The sequence below is a fragment of the Carya illinoinensis genome, chromosome 16 (assembly GCF_018687715.1).
Source record: "Carya illinoinensis cultivar Pawnee chromosome 16, C.illinoinensisPawnee_v1, whole genome shotgun sequence".
Classification (NCBI taxonomy): domain Eukaryota; kingdom Viridiplantae; phylum Streptophyta; class Magnoliopsida; order Fagales; family Juglandaceae; genus Carya; species Carya illinoinensis.
Window position 1 is genome coordinate 19,771 of NC_056767.1, and position 23,591 is coordinate 43,361.

At 39.4% G+C, this 23,591-nt stretch overlaps 1 protein-coding gene across 3 annotated transcripts; it reads right to left on the reverse strand.

The window, feature by feature from the left end:
- Nucleotides 1–1,544: 1,544 nt before the first annotated feature.
- LOC122299458 (sphingoid long-chain bases kinase 1) lies at nucleotides 1,545–23,494 on the reverse strand. 3 transcript variants are annotated; one of them, XM_043109772.1, is made up of 9 exons: nucleotides 23,309–23,494; nucleotides 22,368–22,907; nucleotides 21,882–22,253; nucleotides 17,876–17,969; nucleotides 17,720–17,757; nucleotides 13,992–14,138; nucleotides 11,888–11,987; nucleotides 2,697–3,637; nucleotides 1,545–1,946 (listed from the first exon to the last, which is right to left on the reverse strand). In XM_043109772.1, exons 2-9 carry the CDS (start codon nucleotides 22,872–22,874, stop codon nucleotides 1,797–1,799), a joined length of 2,349 nt encoding a protein of 782 aa, XP_042965706.1. In that variant the 5' UTR covers nucleotides 22,875–22,907; nucleotides 23,309–23,494; the 3' UTR covers nucleotides 1,545–1,796. The 3 variants fall into 3 exon arrangements, with proteins under 3 accessions (XP_042965706.1, XP_042965705.1, XP_042965704.1); XM_043109771.1 differs by having other exon boundaries at nucleotides 22,368–22,973; XM_043109770.1 differs by having other exon boundaries at nucleotides 22,368–23,054.
- Between the last annotated feature and the right edge of the window lie 97 nt (nucleotides 23,495–23,591).

Here is a 23,591-nt window from a genome sequence, read left to right on the forward strand (position 1 = left end):
TGGTTCCTACTTGTTCCTTTCAAAAAAAAAAAAAAATAGCTATGTTATTATTAATTTCATATAATAATTTATCTCAATTCTGCCCCTCATGGCAGCAAATTGATGAACTTCAGTCTTGACAGCCAAGTTTTTAAGGGTAAAGCTTGAATGATATCAACAAATGAAATGACTTTTTTGTTTTAGTTTCAACTGTACAAAGGTGGAGAATCTACCGTTAGGGCTAAATTGACCATAAAAATCTTAAATATTTGCTTGAGTAAAAGATTATATACAGTGTATTAGAAGTGAACTCGCAAGTTGTTAGATTTTAATTTGTCATATGTTAACATTAGTTGTTTGCTAAACAAACCCAAGTGGCAGCTAATGTTTAGATATTGACTATTTGGGACATCCTATCTCAACTGAAAAGGTTAGGGCATATCCAAACAAACTTAAATCTATGAGAGGTTGATCATTCCAACTTAAATTATATGGTTTCATGACTTAGAAGAATTTAGATCTTTAATAGATCAGGAGGCCGCTGTTAAGCCTTTATTGATCTAGTTCTTCTTATGACTACATGGAGGTCCTAACTAGAATTAGACCGACCAATACTATTAAGGAGTATAGGGTTGAGTTTGAAGCCTTGTCAAACAGGCTGCTTATGGCTTTGCCGAAATCCATGAACAATGAATATGCCCATAATATTAGAACAGCCTCTAAGAATGTGATTCATTGCCCTATTGAGGTGGGATAACTCGATCTCTTTCAAAAACCTAAATGTCTTAAGAAGCTAAGAATGAAATGATAGTTTCTGAAGAGGCTCCTCCAATATCATTACATGCTATCACGATATCCTGGAGTCCTAAAACCATGAGTCGGGAGGAATTGGAGATTATTAGGCACTGCTTTTCATTTATAGGGGTATCGCACGTCTTTATTGACCCTGCAGTTGTTACAAGAACTCTGACCGCAAGTTAAACCAGAAGAGAAGATTAGCGTGAAAGTTGCTAATGGAGAACAAGTCACCAGTGAAAGTGATCCCTCTCTCAAGTCTTACCACGTTACCTCATTTCTAAAGCCAGGCTGATACTAACAATTCCAAATATTCTCCAATTGGGTTGGAACAAATTTGTTAGGGACCTGATAGCTAATGTAGATAAATCATTCTAACACCTCTCCCAATTGTCACATAAATATGGATATTTTATAGTCTAGTAAATCCTCCGAATCAGAAGACATTATTTATAGCAACATATATTTTGCTGCACACATGGTTCAAACACAAGTGCCACACTCGAGCACACGGTACAGGAATACTCGATCATAGAAGACTATGCTTCAATCCTGGAGTAGTAGAATTGATGGCAAGGTGTATATGGGTGTTGCCTATGAGTGTATAGAACTGACAGATAATCTTATCGTGAAAAAATAAATAAAGTTTCAGAGAGATACAAATCAATAACCAAAATGCTTTAAAACAAACATCTCCACAGCAATTTGAAGAGAATCATGAAAAAAAAAATACCTACTGGGATCCGCAATACGTTGAGCTGCTCTCACAATGCAATTACACAGGGCAAAGATATATAATAGGAGAAAGTTAGAAGGAAAGAAACAAATGAACAACCACATAACCCGAGAAAAAGAAAAAATATACAGGGACATCAGCTTTTCACGTGAGGGAGCCGAAAAGAAAATACAGCATAAGTACTCCAATTTGGTATACGAGTGTTTTCACTATATTCCACAGCCACAATTAACAAACCAATAATGTCCAACCCATCAAAGAATCCAAAAAGAGAACACATGGCTTATTATACATGGTGGCTTTGGATGCGACCAATAAGTCTGCACTGTTCTGGAAGCAAAGAAGAAATTACTTGTTCATTGAGTGCAAAAAGCTCACCATCAATGCCGCAACCATTGTGAGTGTGCTTTCCAGGCTTAATCTTCACTGACTTTACCTGTATCCAAATGGAAGTGGAGTTATACGGGTTAGAATACAATTTAAATAATTAGTTAGACCCACAATTTAAATAAGGGTCCCACGTTTGGAACTTGGAATGAGATGATGAACTCTAACCCACTATTCAGTTTAATTTTAAGCTGAGTCTAATATCCAAACACTCAACTCTCAAACCACTAAACGCATCTCAATTTAAAACCTCTCGACACGTGAGATCCACAACCATTTTCAACTCAACACCTCTTTACACGCGAGATCCACAACCTTTTTCAACTTTCAATAAATACATCTAAACTCATCTTAGATGGATCCCACACAACTCACTCCACCATCTCAACTCACTACTATTCATAAAGAATTCAACTTATCTCAACTTATCTTAACATCCAAACGGGGTCCTAAACTTTTGGAACAAATGGTGATTTATGTACGACGCAATACTTGAGACAACAATAGAACACAGAATGATAAATCTTGGGAGAGGTGGTGGATCTTAAGGGGAAATGATCGAATCTGCCCACATGCAACTGCAACATATTGACTAACCCAACTTCACACAACCCATGTCCAACGGGTGACAATAGTGTCACATGCAGTCTGCTACAAATTGCAAGTAAAATTTAAGAAATGCAGCAGGATATAATTTCATTGATTTTTTTTTTTTTTTAATTTAAACTTTGTCTCGCCTAAACCCACCTCCCACTCCCCCCAAAAAAGTGCAAAGGCATTGCTAGAGTAATGACCTTACCTTTACATATTCAACATAGGGCAGTGAAAGGTGTCGACCCAACTGCAGCAGTATGAAAAATCTCAAGAGTCTCAACCGCCCACTTCCATGAACCAAGAGCAAATCCATGGTGTTGTCATCGTGCTCAGCTTTTGGTGCCACCACCTGAGAACTCTGAACAGTTCTGCATGCATGGTTACAAACGAGAATGCCAAGATATTGTCCTTTTGTGACAACCCATTTATCTTCACATCGAGGTATGACTTCCCTCCTCATTCCTGTTTCTACATCATCAGATGGCCCCGGCAATTCAATTGGATTTTCTACATCCCAATTAGGCTCACTATCCCACTTTGGTTCACTGTCCCATATTGGGCCTGGATCAGATAGTGTAGACGAAATATCCTCCTTATCATTGGTTGCAGCATTCGTCCAAGAACATCTAGAGGTATCATTTGTGGCAGTCAATCCAGTCCACCCTTTATCAGCCCTCGACTTCGACCTGGTCCTCGGCCAGTTTGGAGTGGTTGATAGAGGTAGCTGAGGATGAATAACTTCTGTCTCTGCTGTTACGTTGCTCCTCCCAGATGACAGGCGTTTTGCTTTTGGATCCAGGCCACGTACATACTCAGATGGTTCAGTGCTAGCATGAGTGCTACTACATGTAGTATCCAAGTCTCCGCCAGACATTCGACTGGGGGTCATTATCGAGTCAATGCTAGATAGACTAGAGGCTCTGGGAATGCCATCTTTGCTTGATCTCCTCATAATGTCTGTGTACAGTTCTGATATGTCAACTACTTCCCGTTCGGTTGTGAAGTTTCCATCAACATCCTCTTTGGATGCTGGAAGATATTCCACTTCATAGTTGTACTTTGGCAAGCATAAAAACTTGAGAAACCCAGCAACAAAATATCGCAGAGGGCCAAAGCGCTTCTGATATTTCTCAGAAAGTTCCAATACTACAACAAATTGGAAATACAGACACATAAATGACAAATATTTTTATCGGATAAGTACATACACAACAGATATTTTATAACTAATCACATATCATTGTGCTATGCATTTGATACATCACCATCAACTGTTAACTCCTTCCAACTATATTTAGTAGTTAATCATATTTCTGTTTAACTACTATGTCTATCATTTACCTAGACTAATGAATCAAAATACAATCTAGATAACTTAACAATATCAAAGGACTGCTAACAGGTCACAACATTATCAAATATCCAGAATTTCTAGCCGACACTAAACACTATATCATAAATTAAAAACCAGCATCTTCTTGACAGGAAATAAAAAAAAAAAAATTGCTGGACTACAAACGCACCAGGCCAAACAATAACTACAGCATCAGAATCAGCCCCTCAACACTCCAATTGAACATGTCGTGTAACAAGGGAGAATCCATGCATGTGAACAGGCTAGCATACGATGCCAGGTGTAGGAATTATGCTAAAAAGTACTTTCAACTATGTTCACATGACTAATGAAGACAGAAGATCAACATAATTCAGAAAACAGAAGGCAGTTATGACTCTTAACAACTTGGCAGAAAAATAAGAAACAAGTTATTATATAGAAAGGTCACATACATGAACTGTACTATGATTCAGCAGGCTATACCATACAGGCATGAAAGTTCCAGTCATACCAGGAGATGTAAAGGTCACTATAATTAGGTAAAATACACACAATTTGGAGAAATAAGTAATGTTATAGTGTCACACAGCTGCATTTATTAGGTCAGGCATCAGGACGTCAGCTCAAGTCTTCAAATTGAATGCGCCAAAAGAGAAAATCTCCAGCAGATATTTTTGGTTAAAATACAATAGTGGAAACTGCAATTAAACTGCGTTCCACAGCATGAACATGAGTTTGCGACGCTAAAAAACAAATAAAGCTTGAACATTTTTTCACATCATTGAACCAATTCAAACCAAAAATACAAAATCTCAAGCTCCCAAGTGGTACAATAGGTGAAATTAACTATCACCTCCCTTAGGTTAACTTATCAGACATTGTTGAGAGGTGCGCATCAGTTTAAACTACAGATTTCATCCTTTTCCTACCTCTTTTAGCACCTAATTAAGTAAAACATGAAGTACAACCACATAATGGAGTCACCTTTCTTCCCAAAAAAAAAGGATAACGAAACACGAAAATAGGGTAAATGCCTGAAATTAAGCAAGCCTCAAGTGTGAATCATGCTTTCTCATCTGACAATTAGCAACAAAGCATTCTTCTTCAAACTTTGTTTTTTTTTTTTTTTTAATCGGTAAAAAGGATTTTATTGATCGTAGGAATAGGCAAAAGCCCAAGTACACGGGTCATATACAAGACTCAAAAGCAACACCTAGGACTTCAAACTTCATTATAAATCAAGCATCAACAAGCATGAAAGTCAAAAATATAGGTGACCTAGAAACAAGAGAAAAACAAAATGCAAATAATTTCCATCAAAATTGTGAAATATGTTTTCTTTCACTATTTGCTACTAAGAATATAGGGCAGAAATATATTATGATATAAAGAATGATAAGTTTTATCTCCATATGCTTAACACTCCATACGTAATCTTTTTGTATCTGATGGTGGTTGCGGGCGTTTGACGGCATTTTTGGCTGTATCAAAATGAAAATGCCTTCTACAAAAAGTGTTGCAATCGAGTCCAAGGTGTTTGAGGTGTTAAGTTAGGTGCTATTAACTGAGAAAGGTTGGAAAGTTGTCAAAGATATGAGCTTGGGGCTAACTACAATTCGATGGTTTGCTAAAGCTTTAGAGGAGTGTTTGAAGGCTGGGGGTAAAGAGTTTTACGTTGCTCATTGGGAAGGGGACGGGAGCTTCATTGCACAGCGCTGCTCTAACTCCCGAGGTTTTGACATGGCTCTGGAGGAGTATGGTGGGGGAGGTCGCCGGAGTTTCATCTTCATGCCAGGGGATAGGGATGGAATGGGTTGGAGGAAGCTAGCGAAGGCATTGAAAGAAGCTGGAAGAGAAGGTGGTCCTACGCATTTGTTACCACCAGCGACGACAGTATTTACTTCTTCCGCTCGGTCGTACAGGGAAGTACTCCAACAACTGCGAGTTTTAGAGATGCCTCAAGAACATCTCAGACTAGGAGAGGTAGGTCTGCAAAGGTTAGGTGGCGCCACCTTTTCGGCGGGTGCCCATAGACCCGAGGGGGGTAGCAAGTGATCTTAAAGAGGAAACGCAGCTTCAAGTGTTGTTTGATATGAAGAGCTAGCCGAGCAAATTGATTGATAAAGTCAACTGGCTAATACGGTCCGTTAAGGAGAAAAATAAGGTGGGCTCGAGCTCGAGTTCCTTTGATCAAATGGGTCAAGGTTAGTTTCACGGGCCCAAAGGGAAGAAGGAGTTGGGTCAGCCTAAGGGAAGGAAAAGATGCTGGGCCTTGGCGTTGGGCTGAAGCCCATGTGGAAGCCTTCTTCCAAACAACAGACAGGCTCATTCTGGAGGAAATGCATGCAGCTTGAAGCTGGCCCATCGGCAAGTGCGTATGAGCCACCGCGCCGGTGAAGACTCAGGTGACCTCGCTAAAGGTTGTAGAACCACCGATGGATGCTACACTGCTGGCGGTAGTATTCACAAAGCATTGACATCCGCATAGCCCTCGACGTGCCGGAACTAGCACAGACTAGCCTGACGGTGGTCGCCGGTGCATCTACGACAACAACCCAGTTGACTAGACCGTCAGGGATTGAAGTTTTAGAAGAAGGGGCTACGAGACTACTCTATTGTCCCATCTCCTCGATTGGCCAGCCATACGGTGTTGTGTCGAAGGCCACTGCCCCCTACCTACAGTGTCCTAGCACTGTAAATCTCATCGGAAACTGGAGTAGTAGGCCCTCAAGGTAGTCACTTGGAGTTGGGCAACAACCTAAGGAAAGAGGTGCTCTATATGGGGGTGCCAGATGGATCGGATCTGCAGTTGGTTATCTGCGAAGGGGAATGCTTCAATGGGGGGGATGCTAAACCAATATGCATGCTCCCTCCTAGTCCCAATTCAAAGAGATTCATATCGGAGTGGGTGTTCAAGAAGGTTGAGGAGATACAAGCTTGCATTGGGATTTCTTGTATAGGTTTTGAAGAGTAGTTCAGGGCCTTTCTTGTTGCCATTGAAGATGGTCGATCAAAGTCTGCCACAAAGAGAGACAGGGGAACTCAAAGGCTCAAATGTTCTATTAATTACGAAGTGGAGGGGAGTGGCAAAAGGAATAGATTGAAAGAGAGGGGGGTCGCCATTGCTCATGAAACCTAAGATCCTCGTTTGGAATGTGCAAGGACTTAATGATCGCAATAAGCGCTTTCGTATAAAATCCTTATTGTGAACGTGGAAGGTTGATGTGGTGTGTTTTCAAGAAACAAAATTGTGGTTCATTTATAGAAGAATCGTTTGTAGTCTGTGGGGGTGTTCATATGTGGGCTGCTCATATTTGCCTTCATTGGGTACGTCAGGAGGTGTTCTCTTAATGTGGGATAAAAGAGCGGTGAAGGCAGTAGAGGAGTGTGTGGGGGACTTTCTCGGTCGCTAGTTTATTTAAATGTGGTAGATGGCTAGGATTGGGCTTATGTAAGCATCTAAGGGCCTAACGTGGATAGAGATGGGAGAAGGCTATGGGGGGAATTGGCGGGTTTATATTGTTTATAGGATGTGCCATGGTGTATGGGTGGGGACTTCAATATCACTCGCTTTCCCTTTTTTTGATAAGTAAAAGATAAATATTATTGATCAGAAGATAACAGGCATGGCCCGTGTATACAGAAAGTATACATCAAGTACCTAAATACATTCTATGAGAGAGGAATCAAAGACAAGAAATCACTCGCTTTCCTAGCGAGCGATCGGGGAATCATCGCAATTCCTTGGCCACGAAGGAGTTCTATAAGTTCATTTTTTATTTGGATCTCATGGATCTCCCCCTTGTTGAGGGCGACTTCATATGGTCCAATAGTCAGGGTTGGTCGAGACTGGATAGGTTTCACTTCTCTCCTTCGTGGGAGGCCCACTTTCCGAAACTGTGTCAAAAGCGGTTGTCCCATGTTTGCTCGGATCATTTTCCTATTTTGTTAGACTATGGAGGTATTCATGGGGGACGCCTGTATTTCAAATTTGAAAATATGTGGTTAGCAACTGATAGTTTTGTTGAGAATGTTCGTTCTTGATGGTCTTCTTATCAGTTCATGAGTACTCCCAATTTCATTCTTGCAGGTAAACTTAAGGCTCTGAAGCAAAATTTAAAGCAGTGGAACTTGGAAGTTTTTGGCAGCGTGGACAACCAAAAGACTACCTTAATGGAGGAGCTACAGGAGTTAGAGCGGCGGGAATTGATGGGAGACACCTCAGAGGAGGTATTGTTGAGGAAGAGTTCAGTTGTAACTGAACTAGAGAGGGTATTGTTGATGGAGGAGACCTCATGGTGACAAAATTCTAGGGCCCTTTGGTTCAAAGAAGGTGATAAATGCACGAAATTTTTCCATAAAGTGGCTAATTCAAATAGGCGAAACAATGCTATTGAGACACTCCATTCAGGTACCAAGTGCTTTCTTCCCCCTTTGAATCAAAGAACCATATTGTGCATTATTATGGGAACCTTCTCACGGAGCCGACCTATTGGAGGTCGAAGCTCGATTATTTTCTTTTTGAGTCCATTGATCCGCAAAGTGCAAGCTGGTTGGAAAGACCTTTTGAAGAAGATTTGAAGATGAGATTTATAAGGTCATTAGTGGTATGGCTAAAGACAAAGCGCGGGGCTCAGATGGTTTTTCGTTGGGATTCTTTCAAGCTTGTTGGGAGATTGTGAAATGTGATGTTATGCAGGTTTTCCTTGAATTCCACTTTTTCAAAAAGTTTGAGAAATGCCTCAACGCGACGTTCATTACTCTCATAACGAAGAAACATGGGACTGTGGAACTTGAGGATTTCCACCCTATAAGCCTAGTGAGTGGGGTATACAAGATTAGTTCGAAAGTTCTTGCTAATCGGTTAAGCTTGGTAATGGAACAAATCATTTCTAAACGTCAAAATGCTTTTGTTCGGTGGAGACAAATACCTGATTCAGTTATCATTGCCAATGAGTGCTTGGATCATAGGTTGAATGAGGGAGTACCAGGTATTCTATGCAAGCTTGACATGGAAAAAGCATATGACCATTTTTTTTTTATAAGTAATAAATTTTATTGAACGAATGCAACTAGGCAAAGCTCATGTACACAAGAAGTATACAAAAGAGACCTAATTACACTCTAGCAAGCTAAAAAGAAATCAAAAAGTCATGAGCATTCCCTCCCTTTAGTACAACAGCAAAAAACCATTGAACCAAAGAAAATACAAAAAGGTTCCAGATTTCCCCCACTGTTCTCTCCTTCTTGTTGAAGCATCTCTCATTTCTTTCCATCCAAAGACACCATAGTAAACACAAAGGAATCATCCTCCACATCGTAGCTAGCTGTGAGCTTTGATGGTATCTCTTCCAACATGCTAAAAGATCCACCACGCTCTTGGGCATAGCCCAATTCAACCCAACCCTACTTATAATGCCATCCCAAAGCTCCCTTGCCACTTCGCAATGCAGAAAAATATGGTCAGTCGTTTCACCATTCTTCTTACATAGGTAGCACCACTCCAACACAATCATCCCTCTTTTCCTTAAATTTTCAGCTGTCAAAATCTTATCTAAAGCTGCAGTCCATGCGAAAAAAGCAACTTTAGGTGGCACCAGGACTCTCCATATACTCTTCCAAGGAAACATACAAGACTGGTGGTCTTGCAACACCTTAAAAAAGGATTTCATTTTTTGTTCCCCGAAAGTTTCCATAGCATTCTATCTCTCCCATTTCCTCCTATCTTCGTGGAGTAAAGAAAACTGTAAAAACCTACTAACTCCTCCACTTCCCAATCCTGCACATTTCTGGAAAAAAGACAAGTTCCAATGCACTGTGCCATCAGAAACAGCAACCTGTTGATTTTCAGCTAATCTGAAAACCCTTGGAAATGCAGAAAATAGAGTTCTCTCTCCGCTCCATTCGTCAAACCAGAAGCTGATTCTTGAGCCTTCACCAACCTCAAAATTGGTATGTGTTTCACCAATAGAAAAAGCACATGACCATGTGAATTGGGAATCTCTTTTATTTGCTCGGGTGTGGCTTTGTTGATAGGTGGATTTCATGGATTCAACATTGTGTTACTACCACTCACTTCTCAATGCCATAAGTGCTAGTTAATGGCACCCTAGCTGGTATTTTTAATAGTTCCCGTGGATTGAAGCAAGGGGATCCGTTGTCTCCTTCTCTCTTCAATATTGTTATGGAGGCACTTGGTCGGATAGTGAAGGTTGCTATTGAAGGAGGTTTTTTAGCCGGTTTTTCAGTGGGTAATGGTACTAATGTCTCTATCATAATCTCACATCTCTTATTTGCAAATGACACTCTTTTCTTTTGTGAAGCGGATCTTGGTCAAATTCAAGCTCTACAAGCACTCTTGTTATGCTTTGAAGTCGTGTCAAGGCTTAAGATGGACCTTGGTAAATCTGAGATGGTAGTAGTGGGCACGATGCCTAGAATCAACTGTCTAGCAAGTCTGTCTTCTCTGCCTATGAAATATTTGGATCTTCCGTTGGGGGCAACCTTTAAAGCTAGAGCTATTTGGGATGGGGTTATTGAGAAAGTAGAGAAAAGGTTGGCTAGTTGAAAACAGTTGTATTTATTGAAAGGGGGTTGACTCACACTGATTAAGAGCACTTTATCTAACCTTCCGACCTATTTTTTTTTTTTTATCTCTATTTCCATCATCTGCAGAGGTGGCGACTAAGATCGAGAAGTTATTTCGGGCTTTCTTGTGGGGTGGAGTAGGGGAGGAAACAAAATTCCATCTTGTTAATTGGAATAAAGTTTGCTCCCCAATCTCGATCGAACGATTGGGAGTGCGCAACTTGAGGACCTTCAATAAAGCTCTGTTGGGGAAACGGCTATGGAGGTACCACTTGGAGGGTGACTCACTGTGGAAGGAAATTATTAACTTTAGACACGGAAGGCTTGGGGGGGTTGGTGCTCCAATGCAGTGATGGGGGGTACAGTGTGGGCTTGTGGAAATTTATTAGTAGGGGTTGGCAGTGTTTCGAAAACCACATCTGTTTTGTAGTTGAAGAGGGCACTAGAATTAGGTTTTGGCATGATGTTTGGTGTGGAGAGCGTGCTCTTGAAAGGGCCTTCCTAGCCCTCTACAGTATTGCAGTTAACAAGGATGCTTCTATGGCGGATCTACTTGCTTTTTCTCATGGTTCTCACCAGTGGAATGTCCTATTTAATAGGGATAATCATGATTGGGAATTGGATACCGTTACGTTACATAATTTTTCAAATTGATATACTCCACAGGAAGTATAACAGCATAGGGGGATAGAATATAGTGTAGGTCCATTGGCAGCAAGAAGTTTACAGTCAAAGCATATTACAAAATATTGTAATATTGACATCACAAGGTGATGTACCTTTCTTGTGGAAAAGTATTTGGAGGTCTCGCGTGCCTTCCGTAGTAGCTTTTTTTGTATGGACCACTGCGCTTGGGAACATCCTTACCACAGACAACTGAAGGAGGAGGGGACTCATTGTGATGGATTGGTGCTATTTGTGCAAAAAAATGGGCAATCAGTGGATCACTTACTATTGCATTGTGAGGTGACAAGAGTGTCATGGAATGAGATCTTTAGAAGAGTTGATGTCACTCGGGTAATGCCATTGAGAGTGGTTGATTTACTTGCTTGTTGGAAGGAAATTCAAGGTTGTCCATAGGTGGCGGCAGTATAGAAGACGATTCCGTTGTGCATTATGTGGTGTACTCGGTCAGAAATGAATGCACGGTGCTTTGAAGATAGGGAGTGCACAATGACGAAGCTTCAAGAATTTTTTTGTACACACATTATTGCTCTAGTTTTCGGCCATTATGCTTGATGGAAACCATGTTCATGACTTCTTATCTTTAATTTAGCACTTCTAGAATTTATTTAGGCATTCTTCTGTATACCTCCTGTGTACATAGGTTATGCCTATTTCATTCATTTCAATAAAATTTACCTATTACTTACTAAAAAAAAAAAAAACACGAATATAGGGCAAATGGGAAATTAATCAACTGCAATAAAATCAAGGGCTTAAAAAATGCAATACCAAGGATCGTAGTTTACCATCACTGACAAAACCAAAATATGAGACTGTCATCCCGAAGTGAATAACACCTCTCTGAATCCACTCAATAGCAAAAACATCTGTAGCTGTAAGACCTCCCTGAAACCGACAAAAAAATTCATTAAGATGAATGATCATGACTGCAATACAGATAAGAAGGTATTCTAAAAGAACAAGTCTATAAAAGCTTAGAACTTCAAAACAAATTACGATAGTAAAATAGCAAAAGGTGAAATGATGCATGCCATTTAGATTTGGACGTCATTAGTTATCTTTTCTTGAAAAGCAATCGAAGAATTTATTAGAAAACACAAAAAGGCGAAGTCCAAGTGCTCAGGAAGTATAGAAGAGAAACATCTAACTAGGATTAAAAGAAGATACAAGAAAATCATGAAAACTATTTTTTTTGTTATCGGTAAACAAAATTTTATCGATCATAAAATAGGCAAAAGCCCAGGTATACATGATATATACAAGAGCGTCGCCTTAGATTGCTAGGTCAACGATACAAGAAATTCATGGAAACTCATTCCATTGAAATCAATTACAACCAATCAATGGAGTAAAGTACTGAAAAACAATTTCCTAAGCTCTTCCATTGATCTTTCTCGATCTTCGAAACTTCTATCATTCCTTTCCCTCCAAATGCACCACCATAAGCATATTGGGACCATCTTCCATATTGCTACAATATGAGAGTTACCCCAAAGACCTCTCCAAGAAGCTAAGAGATCAATCACCCTTCTTGGCATCACCCAAGTTATTCCCACCCGAGTAAAGAAGTCATTCCATAAAGTCATGGCAATCTCACAATGAAGTAATGAATGATCAACAGACTAACAACTCTTTTTGCACATACAACACCACTCCATGACAATGAATCAACGTTTCCTTAAGTTGTCGAGTATAAGTATCTTCCCCAATGAACCTGTCCATACAAAGAAGAGGGCCTTTAAGGGGGCCCTTGTCTTCCAGATGCACTTCCATGGGGATGGGTTAGTTGTATGTGTGTGCGTGGCTTGATAGAAAGAGTGGACAGTGAACTTCCCTTTCTTGGAGTGATGCCAGAAAATCTTGTCATCAACTTCCCTCCTTATGCGAGTGGAATATATGAGATCATAAAACTCCGATTAAAATTAATAAAGCTGCCCAAAGGTACAGAGTGTTGATAAAGAAAGTTTTGAGCTCCTCCATTGTTCGCTCACTCAAAATTTCTATCATTCCAGTTTCAGCATGCCAGACAAATAGAGATTATCTTCCACAATGCTGCAATTTGTGAGCTGCCATATGACCCTCTCCACCAAACTTGACCAAGTAAGGCACTCCACAAAGCACTAGCAACTCCCAATCATGAATGGCTCTATAAAAATTAAAAATCCACTGAGGGCAGTCACTAGAAAACTCCAAGAGATCAGTCACTAAAGCCTCCTATGCTCCTATAATACCATACAGTTTCTCTGAGTGCCCTATCACCAAACCATAAGTCACGCCGTAATTGAGTCCAAGAGCCATTACCCACATCAAGTCTAGTATGGCTAGAAAAAACCCCTTGTCTTCTCTGGATTTTCATAACCCCACCCCATGTAATCCATGTACCTCATTAGAGCACCACACAGGTTTATCATGGTGGTTACTACATAAATGGTGAAACCTCCCAGAGTTGGCCGATCACAACTAAACATTTCCTGAATCCAACAAGATTGTGTTATACATTCTGTCCATGCTTCATAGTCATCTAAGTTATATCTTTGGATGATAAAAAATATATTGCAATCCTTCTAAGGGTAAGGATAGCCCTAATAAATAAAGAAACGTGTTTTGATCAAATGGCTTTAACAAACAGCTAATTGCATCTTTGCCAACACAGGTTAAACAACATGACAATAAATCAATTGTTTGACAACCATAAGGGAAAGACTTTACTTATGATGTAACAGGCGACTAAATAATTAAAAGAGGTTTAAAGTGGATTGCCCGAGTGCCATCAATACCATTCATATTAAATCTGCTACAAGAAAATAATGGTGTCAAAGCATTAATTTGTAATATAACAAGCAGCTAGTTCTAAATAGATGCTATGTCCATTTTAATGAAAAGTGTTACCTTCACAATAGCCATTGCAGCAGAAATAGGATCTCTGACTCCAAGAACAGTCCAAACTAATGAATTATCAGAACCAGCAGGTATAATTCCAATGGGTATAGAAATTCCCTCTTTCTGGTTGTCCCTAGTAAGTAGACCATTTAGAACCTGCATAATAACCAAGACCGTGTGATCTGATAGACATAAAAAGATGGAAAGTACTTGCACCATATCAAACAGTAGGAAACATAAAGGAGCAGCATCCTGGAATCAGATTTGACATTATTAAACTAGGTGAAATAGAAGTTCATTTCGATGCCACCAAAAAAAAAAAATTCCATCTGAATAATTCAGTTGGAGAATAAAATCCTACCATAGTGTTAAATTAACAAAGATATCAAGCAAAAGTTTCTCAGATAAAAACAAATAGAAAAACTTTTAAATGCTAGGTGTAAACGCCCCATGGGAGGCCCTAGCCATATCTGGGCCCATACTCTAAAAGGACTAGTCAATAGTACAATTGGAGCCCCATTAGAACCATTATGAAGAGCAAGTCTCCCTCCCAAGCAATGTGGGATCTCTTACACCATCTATACACATTAGTTAGTACTCAGTACAGGGGTATCACAATCTCCCACCTCCCTTTAAATTCCTAACATCCTTGTCAAGCCAGTCTACCGTAAGTGGTACGACTCAAGTCTCACAGTTCTAGTTGGGATAGGCTCTCATAGCATTTGTAATGCCCCATGGGCGGCCCTAGCCACATCTGGTCCTATACTCCAAAAGAATTTGTCGATGGTGCAGTTGGAGCCCCATTGGAACCAATATAAAAAAGTAAGAACTTTTACCTTCCAAACAATGTGAGATCTCATACACCACCAACACAAATCAGTCAGTACTCAGTACATGTCACACTAAGAAGAAGGCAAAAGTCTATCATACTATTAGTCTAGATATTCTATTCAATGTTTTCATTGATGCACACCCAAAACTATAAGATCCTAAAACCAGCCACTAACAATACTCCTACATTGAGAGGGGTGCAATCCACCATGGGTCAGCTTAAAACTAAACCACACCAACACAAACAACCTGAAACTTGAATCTCTACAAATGTGAAGGTTACTCCCACATTTGCTTTGACGAGAATGGTTTCCTCTTGTCCCCTCTGTATAAAAAAAACTAAAGATGGTTACAGGCTTAATTACTAAAGCCCGAGAATTACATCTTTCAAGGCTTAGGCATACTAACTATAAAGCTAGAAATCACAAAGTCTATTGTCTACATGTCTTTTATGCAAGCACTAAGGAGTATACAGGGAATACAAACGAAAACACCCAGTTACAAGTTAGAAGCTAGAAAGTCATGAAAGCTAGGTGAGTACAAACAGAAACCCAAAGAAATAAGGTGTGGACCAACTGTAGGTTTCTTGGTTCGGTTCTCTCATGATTCTCACCAATGGTCCATTCACTTCAGTAGAGAGGCTATAACTAGTAGGAGGATATCTTGACATCATTCTTTAATCGATTGTATTTGAACAAGGCAAGCGGGGTAGTGTACATAAACTTTTATGGGGCCCTTCTAATAAAGGATTATTTGGTATAACGTTTTACATTCCCATGTTCATACCCCAATCCCATGGAAGATAATCGGTCGAAATAAGGCTCCCTTAGGAATATCTTTTTTTTTTCCTTTTTGCAAGGACAACGGCTTTAGGAAAGGTTCTTACCCTGGATAATTGTAGAAAGTAACAAATTATAGTAGTTGATTAGTGTTGTATGTGTAGGGGAAATAGATCATTTTTTACTTCTTTGTGAGGTAGCCAAGTCTTTAGACCATCATGAGACATTGGCGTAAAGCATAAGAATACTCTATAGATGTTCATTAAAGCCCATTTCTACTTCCCTACTCATGGACAAGAAATCATGACATAGATTAATAAGATGCATAGTGCTTCTAACTTAGGCCCCGTTTGGATAGTGAAAATGTTTCATCTCATCTCATTATTAAAATTTTCTCAAATTCCCACACAAAATATAATAAATAATTCAACTTTTTCAAATTCCAAAACAATAATAATATTAAAAAACCCCAAGGGGTTGGCCCAAGTGGTAAAGGCCTTGGTCTTGGGGTCTCACTCCCTTCAAGGTCCAAGGTTCAACATTTCATGGGTGCAAACAATCCTTTAAGGCCACACCCCTGGTGAAAAGCTAGCGATTTAACCAATTCCATGTAGGGAAACTTCCGAGGGTGCGATGCACGAGACCGGGATTGCAGGGGTGGGTCCAAAGGGCCCTGCCTTGGAGAGGTTCCCCGACATCAAAAACTAATAATAATAATAATATTAAAAAATAATATTCTAATAATATTTTATTCAACTTTTATCTAAAACCATCTCATCTCATCTCACTATCCAAACCGCACCTTAGGCAATTGATGCATGAGATCATTACAAATGACACTATGACAGCTACCAAACAAATAGAATGTCATTTGCCCAACAAAAGTTAAGAGCAGTACATGAAAACTATTCCTCTATCACCAAGGATTGACAAACTTTGCCGGTTGCTGACATCATTTCATGGATGGTTGGTTAAGCAAGATGATCCTATGTATCCCCCAAATGCCAGCTGTAATGCCTCAAGGGAGGCTCAAGCCACATCTAGGCCTATACTCAAAAAGGACTAGTCAATGATACAATTGGAGCCCCATTTGAACCATTATAAAGAGCAAAAACTTCACATTCCCAAGTAACGTGAGATCCCATACACCATCTACCATCATCGCACAATATGGGATATCACAATCTCCACCTTTTAAATTCCCGACATCCTCGTCGGGCACATCATTCGCAGGTGGCATGGCTCAAGTCCCACATTTTTTGTTGGGATGGACTCTGATACCATTTGTAACGCCTCAAGGGAGGCTCAAGCCACATCTAGGCCTATACTCCAAAATGACTAATCAATGATACAATTGGAACCTCATTGGAACCATTATAAAGAACAAGAACCTCTTCTTCCCAAGCAATATGGAATCTCATACACCACCTACCCTACCACACAGTATGGGATATCATACCATCCATCCATAATAGTACTATTACTATCAAAGATATTCCTGGAAATACAAATACACACCTAAAGTGCATGCTAATTGAATAAGATTTCAAAATCATCTCAAACTACGAAGCCCAAAATTCAACACCAAATGTCTGTTGGGAGAAAAAGAAAATAAGTGAAATAATAACCACACTAACATCTAAGTCAAACAACCAAAATTGTAGACTTGATTTGAAACTAAATTTAACAACTTTCCAAATCATTGATTTGCTTTAACAACTAAATTATAACACATGTAAGAATTCTTGGTAAAAGCTACTTCAATTGATCCAAGGTAAGGACCTCGTATTGTTCGATGAAAACTTCCAGAAAACTAGAAGCTTAATGGAGTGAACAATACTTTTTTATCGATTATGGTGGGAACAACACGTTACATGCAAAAGTAAAAGAAAAGTACCAGATCAGAGATCTTACAAAAGTAAGTTTACAAATTGAGGTAGCTTAATATAATACATTAGATCTACTTTACAACAAAAAGTATTTTACAAGTACCATATCAAGCCACATTAGTTTGTAAGCTTTTTTGTGAAAGATCCAGTTGTAGACCAAACATTTATCAAAGCAAAAAGAAAGATCTGTAGAACACACAACAAAAATAATCAAGAATGGCTAAAGCAAATGTCTTACCTCATTAATTATACCATCACCTCCAACACAAATGATACCTGAAAGAAGTACAAAGTTTAACGAATGGGTAAAACAATATAGATGATGAACATAAGCAGCAAGCATAACAAAATCAAATCAAATAAAACAGATTGTGATATGATTAGTTGATAGTACCATCAGGACAAGTGTCAATATCAACACTGGATGCAAGTTTTCTAGCATGGCCAGCAGATGTGGTTTCTTTGACCTCCAATTTAAACCCTGCAAGCTGTCACAGTTTGCACCTCCACATGAATAGTGTTAGAATATAAATTAAATGGCTAAACTGACCTCTTCCCATCAGCTTAAGCTTTTGGAACAATTGGTGATTAAAGAAAGAGTACAAACAAAAATTTTCCCAAGAAATTTTTCCTTTTTGTAGAGGATTAAGGCAACGAACTCCTTTAACCATAAAGGTCAAGTTCCATAGTTTTTATACTTCAATAAAAATAGATGTAGAAAAATATCTGGAGAGCTTAAAAAGGAAAAGGAAGGAATTAAACAATGATTATTGCCCCAATCCCGCACCTTGAGTAGTTGCTAGCGTGACAAATTATAAGTCAATGTCACGTGCCCACTCCTTACTTGGAACCTAGCATGACAACTGGAGCCTCTGCCGTTGTATGTGGCAGTTCTATAATTATATTGATTTAAGGGAACATCTTAGAACAAGGAGTTAGACCTAGACTTGAAGAATTGGAGACCATATTTCAACTCTAGAAATATGAGGAGAAGCTTGGAGCATTTTTCTGTACAATACTACAGGTTTTGGGGGCCAACAAAGTTTTATGTTTGGTCAAGTAGACCAATATTTCCTCTTGCATTTGGCTTTTGGACAAGAATGCTATCCATGACTTACTACTAGTATTGATCTTATTTATGGTTTCACTAGTTATTTGGGTTTCGGCTTAGTAGATGAAGCCCAAGCAGTCCAAGTCCATTACAAATTATGTGCAAAGATGACAGGCTATTTTCCAGCAACTATTGCTCTATGGACTGTGTGAGGAAACCATATCTGAGGTGTGATGCCAAGGAAACCAAGATGGGATGATCTTTTTTTTTTTTTTTTTTTTTTGATAAATAATAAGAGAATTTTATTACCAAGTAAATATACATAGTCCAAGTACACAGAAAGTATATAAGAGAAAACACCAAAATACAAGCTAGAAACTAGAAAAAGCTAAAAGGAAATCATGAAGATTATCTCCATTCAATAAATGCTTCCGCGCACTCATTTATAATTTTAGTATTTTAATACAAAACAACTCTATTTATTATAAGAAATCTTTTTACTTGGTGCTTCCTTTAGAATTAAAAATAAATAAATAAATAAAAAATAAAATATATTTTTAAGTCAGGTTCAATAGTAGTACTCCAGCTCCTGAGAATTTTTAAAAGTGACTTTATTGTTAATCGTGGGAAGTGGGATGTTACATTATCACCATCATGAATAGCCTCAATCGCATTATTTCTTCGATGAAAGTTCGACATGCGGTGAAAAAATTTCAAACACTTGTCACCTTCCTTCAGCCAAAGGACCCGAGATTTTTGCCTCTATGAGATTTCCTCCATTAAAGTGATCTTCTCTAATTCATCCACCAGTACTTTTTTTCTCTCCAAACCCTCACCAGATATGTCCCCCGTCAACTCCCTGTCCTCCAAACTCTGCAACTGTTGCATCAAAAGTTTCCTTTTATTTTCCGTATTCCCAAACTCCTCCACATTCCATTCTTCAAATCTTTTTTTAAAGCTTTAAGTTTACTGGCCAGTACAAAGCTCGGGGTACCAGAAAAAGAGTACGAAGACCACCACAACCTCACCCTATCCACAAAACCTTCATCCTCCAACCACATATTTTCAAATTTAAAGTACCTATGCCCTCTCATAATGCGCCCACATTCCAACATTATACGATAATGGTCAGAACACATTCTTGGGTAACCTTTTCTGGCTCAAATCAGGAAAACAAACTTCCCAAGAAATCGAAACCAGAAATCTGTCCAGCCTCTAGACCATGCTCTTCCATTGGACCACGTAAAATCCCCACCAACCATCGGTAAATTGATCAAATCAAGCTCAAAAATCAGATCTGAAAAAGTATTCATGGCCTGAGAGAAATAATTATCCTCCACTCGCTCAAACTTTGTAATGTTGAAATCCCCACCAAAGCACCACAGAACATCCCAACAGCAGCTAACCCCCGCTATTTCCTCCCATAAAATTCTCCTAACATTACCCACATTAGGACCATAATATCAAGCAAAGCCCATTCAAATCCATCATCCACACTCTTGAATCGACAAGCCACCATAAATTCTCACACATAATCTATCATCTAAATCAACCCATCCCACACAATGAAAACTCCATAAACTGTTAATGATTGTTTGATTAACCATTTTCAGCTTGGTTTCTAAAAATTAAAGTGTCGTCTGCAAAAAGAAGGTGTGAGACTTTTATGCTGCCCCGAGACTCATCTCCCACCAAAAATCCCGACAAGAATCTCCCATCCACTGACGCTTCAATCATTCTACTCAAAGCATCCATAACTAGAACAAAAAGAAAAGGAGACCAAGGTGTGATGATTATGCTTGAAAATTCACATTTATTTTTCACTAAAATTTTCTAGCAAACCCCATAAATCTAGACCTAATCATTTTTTAAACCCCACTCTTCAAATCCCTAAAACACCCAATCCTTGCAACTGTTCACAGCATTCTTCACGCAGCGTTTGTGCTACATCATTTTTGGCGTTGAACATGTCTACAACTTGGGGAATATCACATAGAGGAAGACTGATATGACAAATAGTGAAGTAGTAATGTCTCAGTGAGAGATGAGAAGTTTTTTCAAAATAATGGCGCGACACCACATCCTTGCTACTCGATTAAACAATCTGGAAAGTTAAGTCTCAAACTATAGTCATATGCAGAGAAACATCTGGAGGTGACAGTAATGGAGAGAACCAGGAAAATCAAGGAGGTCAACAGGCAACAGACAGGGCAGCAGACAAACCCTCAAATGACACAATTTAGGGCTCCCCAGGGCCATGATTTACCCCAAAGTCCTAGGTTCCCAAATAAGGTAAGTCCTATGATGTATCGTTATTGGCTTTCTTCTATTGAAGAATAATTTGATACAACAGATGACCAGAAAGGGTCTGGAAAAAAATGTGGTGCAGAAGAAGAGATTAGAAGATTGGGTGGGACAGCCACCTTTTTTTTTTTTTTTTATAAGGAAAATTGGGACAGCCACCTACAAGCACATGGCAAGAGATGAAAGCAAAACTTTGTGATAAATTGTGCACATTAGCATGATAAATTGTATGAGAAATTAGGGAATTTAAAACAGGGCAGCATGACACTGGTGGAATATATGCAGAAATTTGACTCCGACTCAAAGTCAATTGTGGAATCCCCACCAAACACTAGCTCGGTTCAAAACTAGTGTTCTGCTAATGGAAGCCCCATGTGTGAAGGAAATGATTGAAGATGTTATTGATCACCAACTTGTGTCAGCTAATGGAGGTGGCTATTAAAGGTATCTCATCAAATGGAAGGGGAATCCAATTTTTTACGTACTTGGGCCACTGATGATGAGTTCCAATGCCTTCACCCCTCGACCTCTATGAACAATGAGGCTTTAACTTGCCAGGGTCAAGTTTTCTCAAGCCAAGAAGATATTATGGAGACAAGTGGTAGCAGCCTTATAAAGTTAATAAAAGGCATGGAAGAGATTCTTCCAAGGTCCAAGCTTTATTTTTGGCATTATGTTAGATGATGAGGAGCCTACTTGGGAGCTTGCATAGTTTAATTTGAGTCTAACTGAATTTGTTTATGTATTTTGACTTATTATCAGTATTGGATTTAAATTATGGGTTCCACTAGTTATTTGGGTTTGGGGTTGGTAGTTGAAGCCCAAGGAGTCCAAGTCCATCAGGGTTAGGAAACTTTTGCTAGATTTTCTTTTACATGCATAGTTTGCACTAAAATATTAATAACCGATCTTACTTATCCAGTATACATATCGTGTGTGTGTGTGCGCGCACACGCGTGCACTCATGTGAATGACCTATCTCAACAATCAGCAGAAACGATCAGCATTTTGGAGGTGCAGGTTAAATTATTGGTTTATGACATACCTTAAATATTGGTTCCACGATGCCATGGAAAACTTTACTAGAACGACCACGTCCAGAGCGCGGGTTTAATATCACAAGCATTTTCGGTGGATTCTTACATTTGAAGAGTAATTCGGGAGGAGTATCGGGTGGGAGTAATTCTGAAGAAGCCTGCTTCTTTGAAGAAACCAAAGGGTGTGGTAAACAATTTACAAAACACTGCTGATCTGCAAATCCAGCAACCCATCCAACTGCTTCTTCCATGGTAGGAGCGAAGAAGCGAAAATCCTTGCGACTTCTTCGTGATTTGATAAGACAAGAGAGGCCACATGAACCCTTCTTTAATGGATATGAATGTACAGTAAAATGCCTGAGACCAACATTGTAGGAAACCTGACAAAGTCATTGAAGGGAACTTTTGAGTCCAGCATGCCAAAGCTGAAAGAGAGCTACAAGTTCATAAAATCATTTGTACTCGAATCTACTGGCATGGAAGAAAGAGCTTACAGATACAACGTCATCAAGATTCAGTATGTGAGAACTCCAAACTAAAGCCCTGCTGGTAAGCTTGGCATCGACGGCTTCTTGGCTGGTAATATCAGTAGTAGAGGTTTGCTGTGCATGAGTAGTATTCTCAGAAGAGGTCTTCCTTTTATCCCAAACCAGCTTTCCGGAGAAGACCGCACATCCCAACAAATCAGACTTCTCATCTCCTCCTGCAGCTGCGGGTCCTCCAATGTCAATCCTGTGCTCGAAGGTCTTGGCTTTGTCCGGGTCATCAGCAGGAGCTGCTGGGGCGGTGCCACCGGCACTGACCTCGCTGCTACGGCGTGTAGAAGCCTTGGCCTTGTTACGTTTCTCGGGGAAGACAATAGGGGAGGAATGCTGGCCCCCCGTGGCTATTTGGGAACACAAACCCAAGCGCCTCAGAGACTGTTGAGGAGTAATCAGTCTCAAAGACGATGGCGTATTAACACTATTGCTATGCCTGGAAAGACTCGCACTCTTCTGCATATCTCCCTTTTGTGCTCGGATTTTATTTGTACTCTTACAAACAAACAGGGAATAAATATAATCGATACACGGCAAACGATGAGTTTTATCTTACATGAGCTGCATATAAGCAGACAATGATGGTGAAAATTATTCAATCCCAAAAAGAGACCCACCGATGGCACAAAAGAGCAGATCAGCCTACATAAATTTAAACTCATTTCTTTAAAATTGAAATTAGGAAAGGGAAAAAAACAAAAGATCACTATACATTAAGGCACCAAGCATAATGAATTGAAATGAAGATACATGGGGATGAGATGCATGGAAAACCAAGGAGATCGATCAGATCGAGGGCAACTCGATAAGAGAAATTGAGAGATAAGGAATCAAGAAAAAGAAAACCAAGGAGGAGGAGAAGGGAAAAAAAAGAAAAGAAAAGAAAGAAGACTTACACACAGAGAGAGATGAATAGCAGATCCTAGTCACCGGAAGCTCCTGAGGATGCTATAGGTACCGTAATGTCTTACATGGGCAATGGCAGACGATGAATGAAAATAAGATATGCCAAAAGTCGCAGAGAAAGACTGAACCTAAGGGAGATGGGGGCCCTCTATCGGGTTATTCATAATTTCATTTACTCGTTGTAGTCCAGGCAATATATAAGCTCTACCAAGTTTTATTTTATTTTTACCTACTTCTTTATTTATTTATTTATCTATCTTGGCTACTACTTTT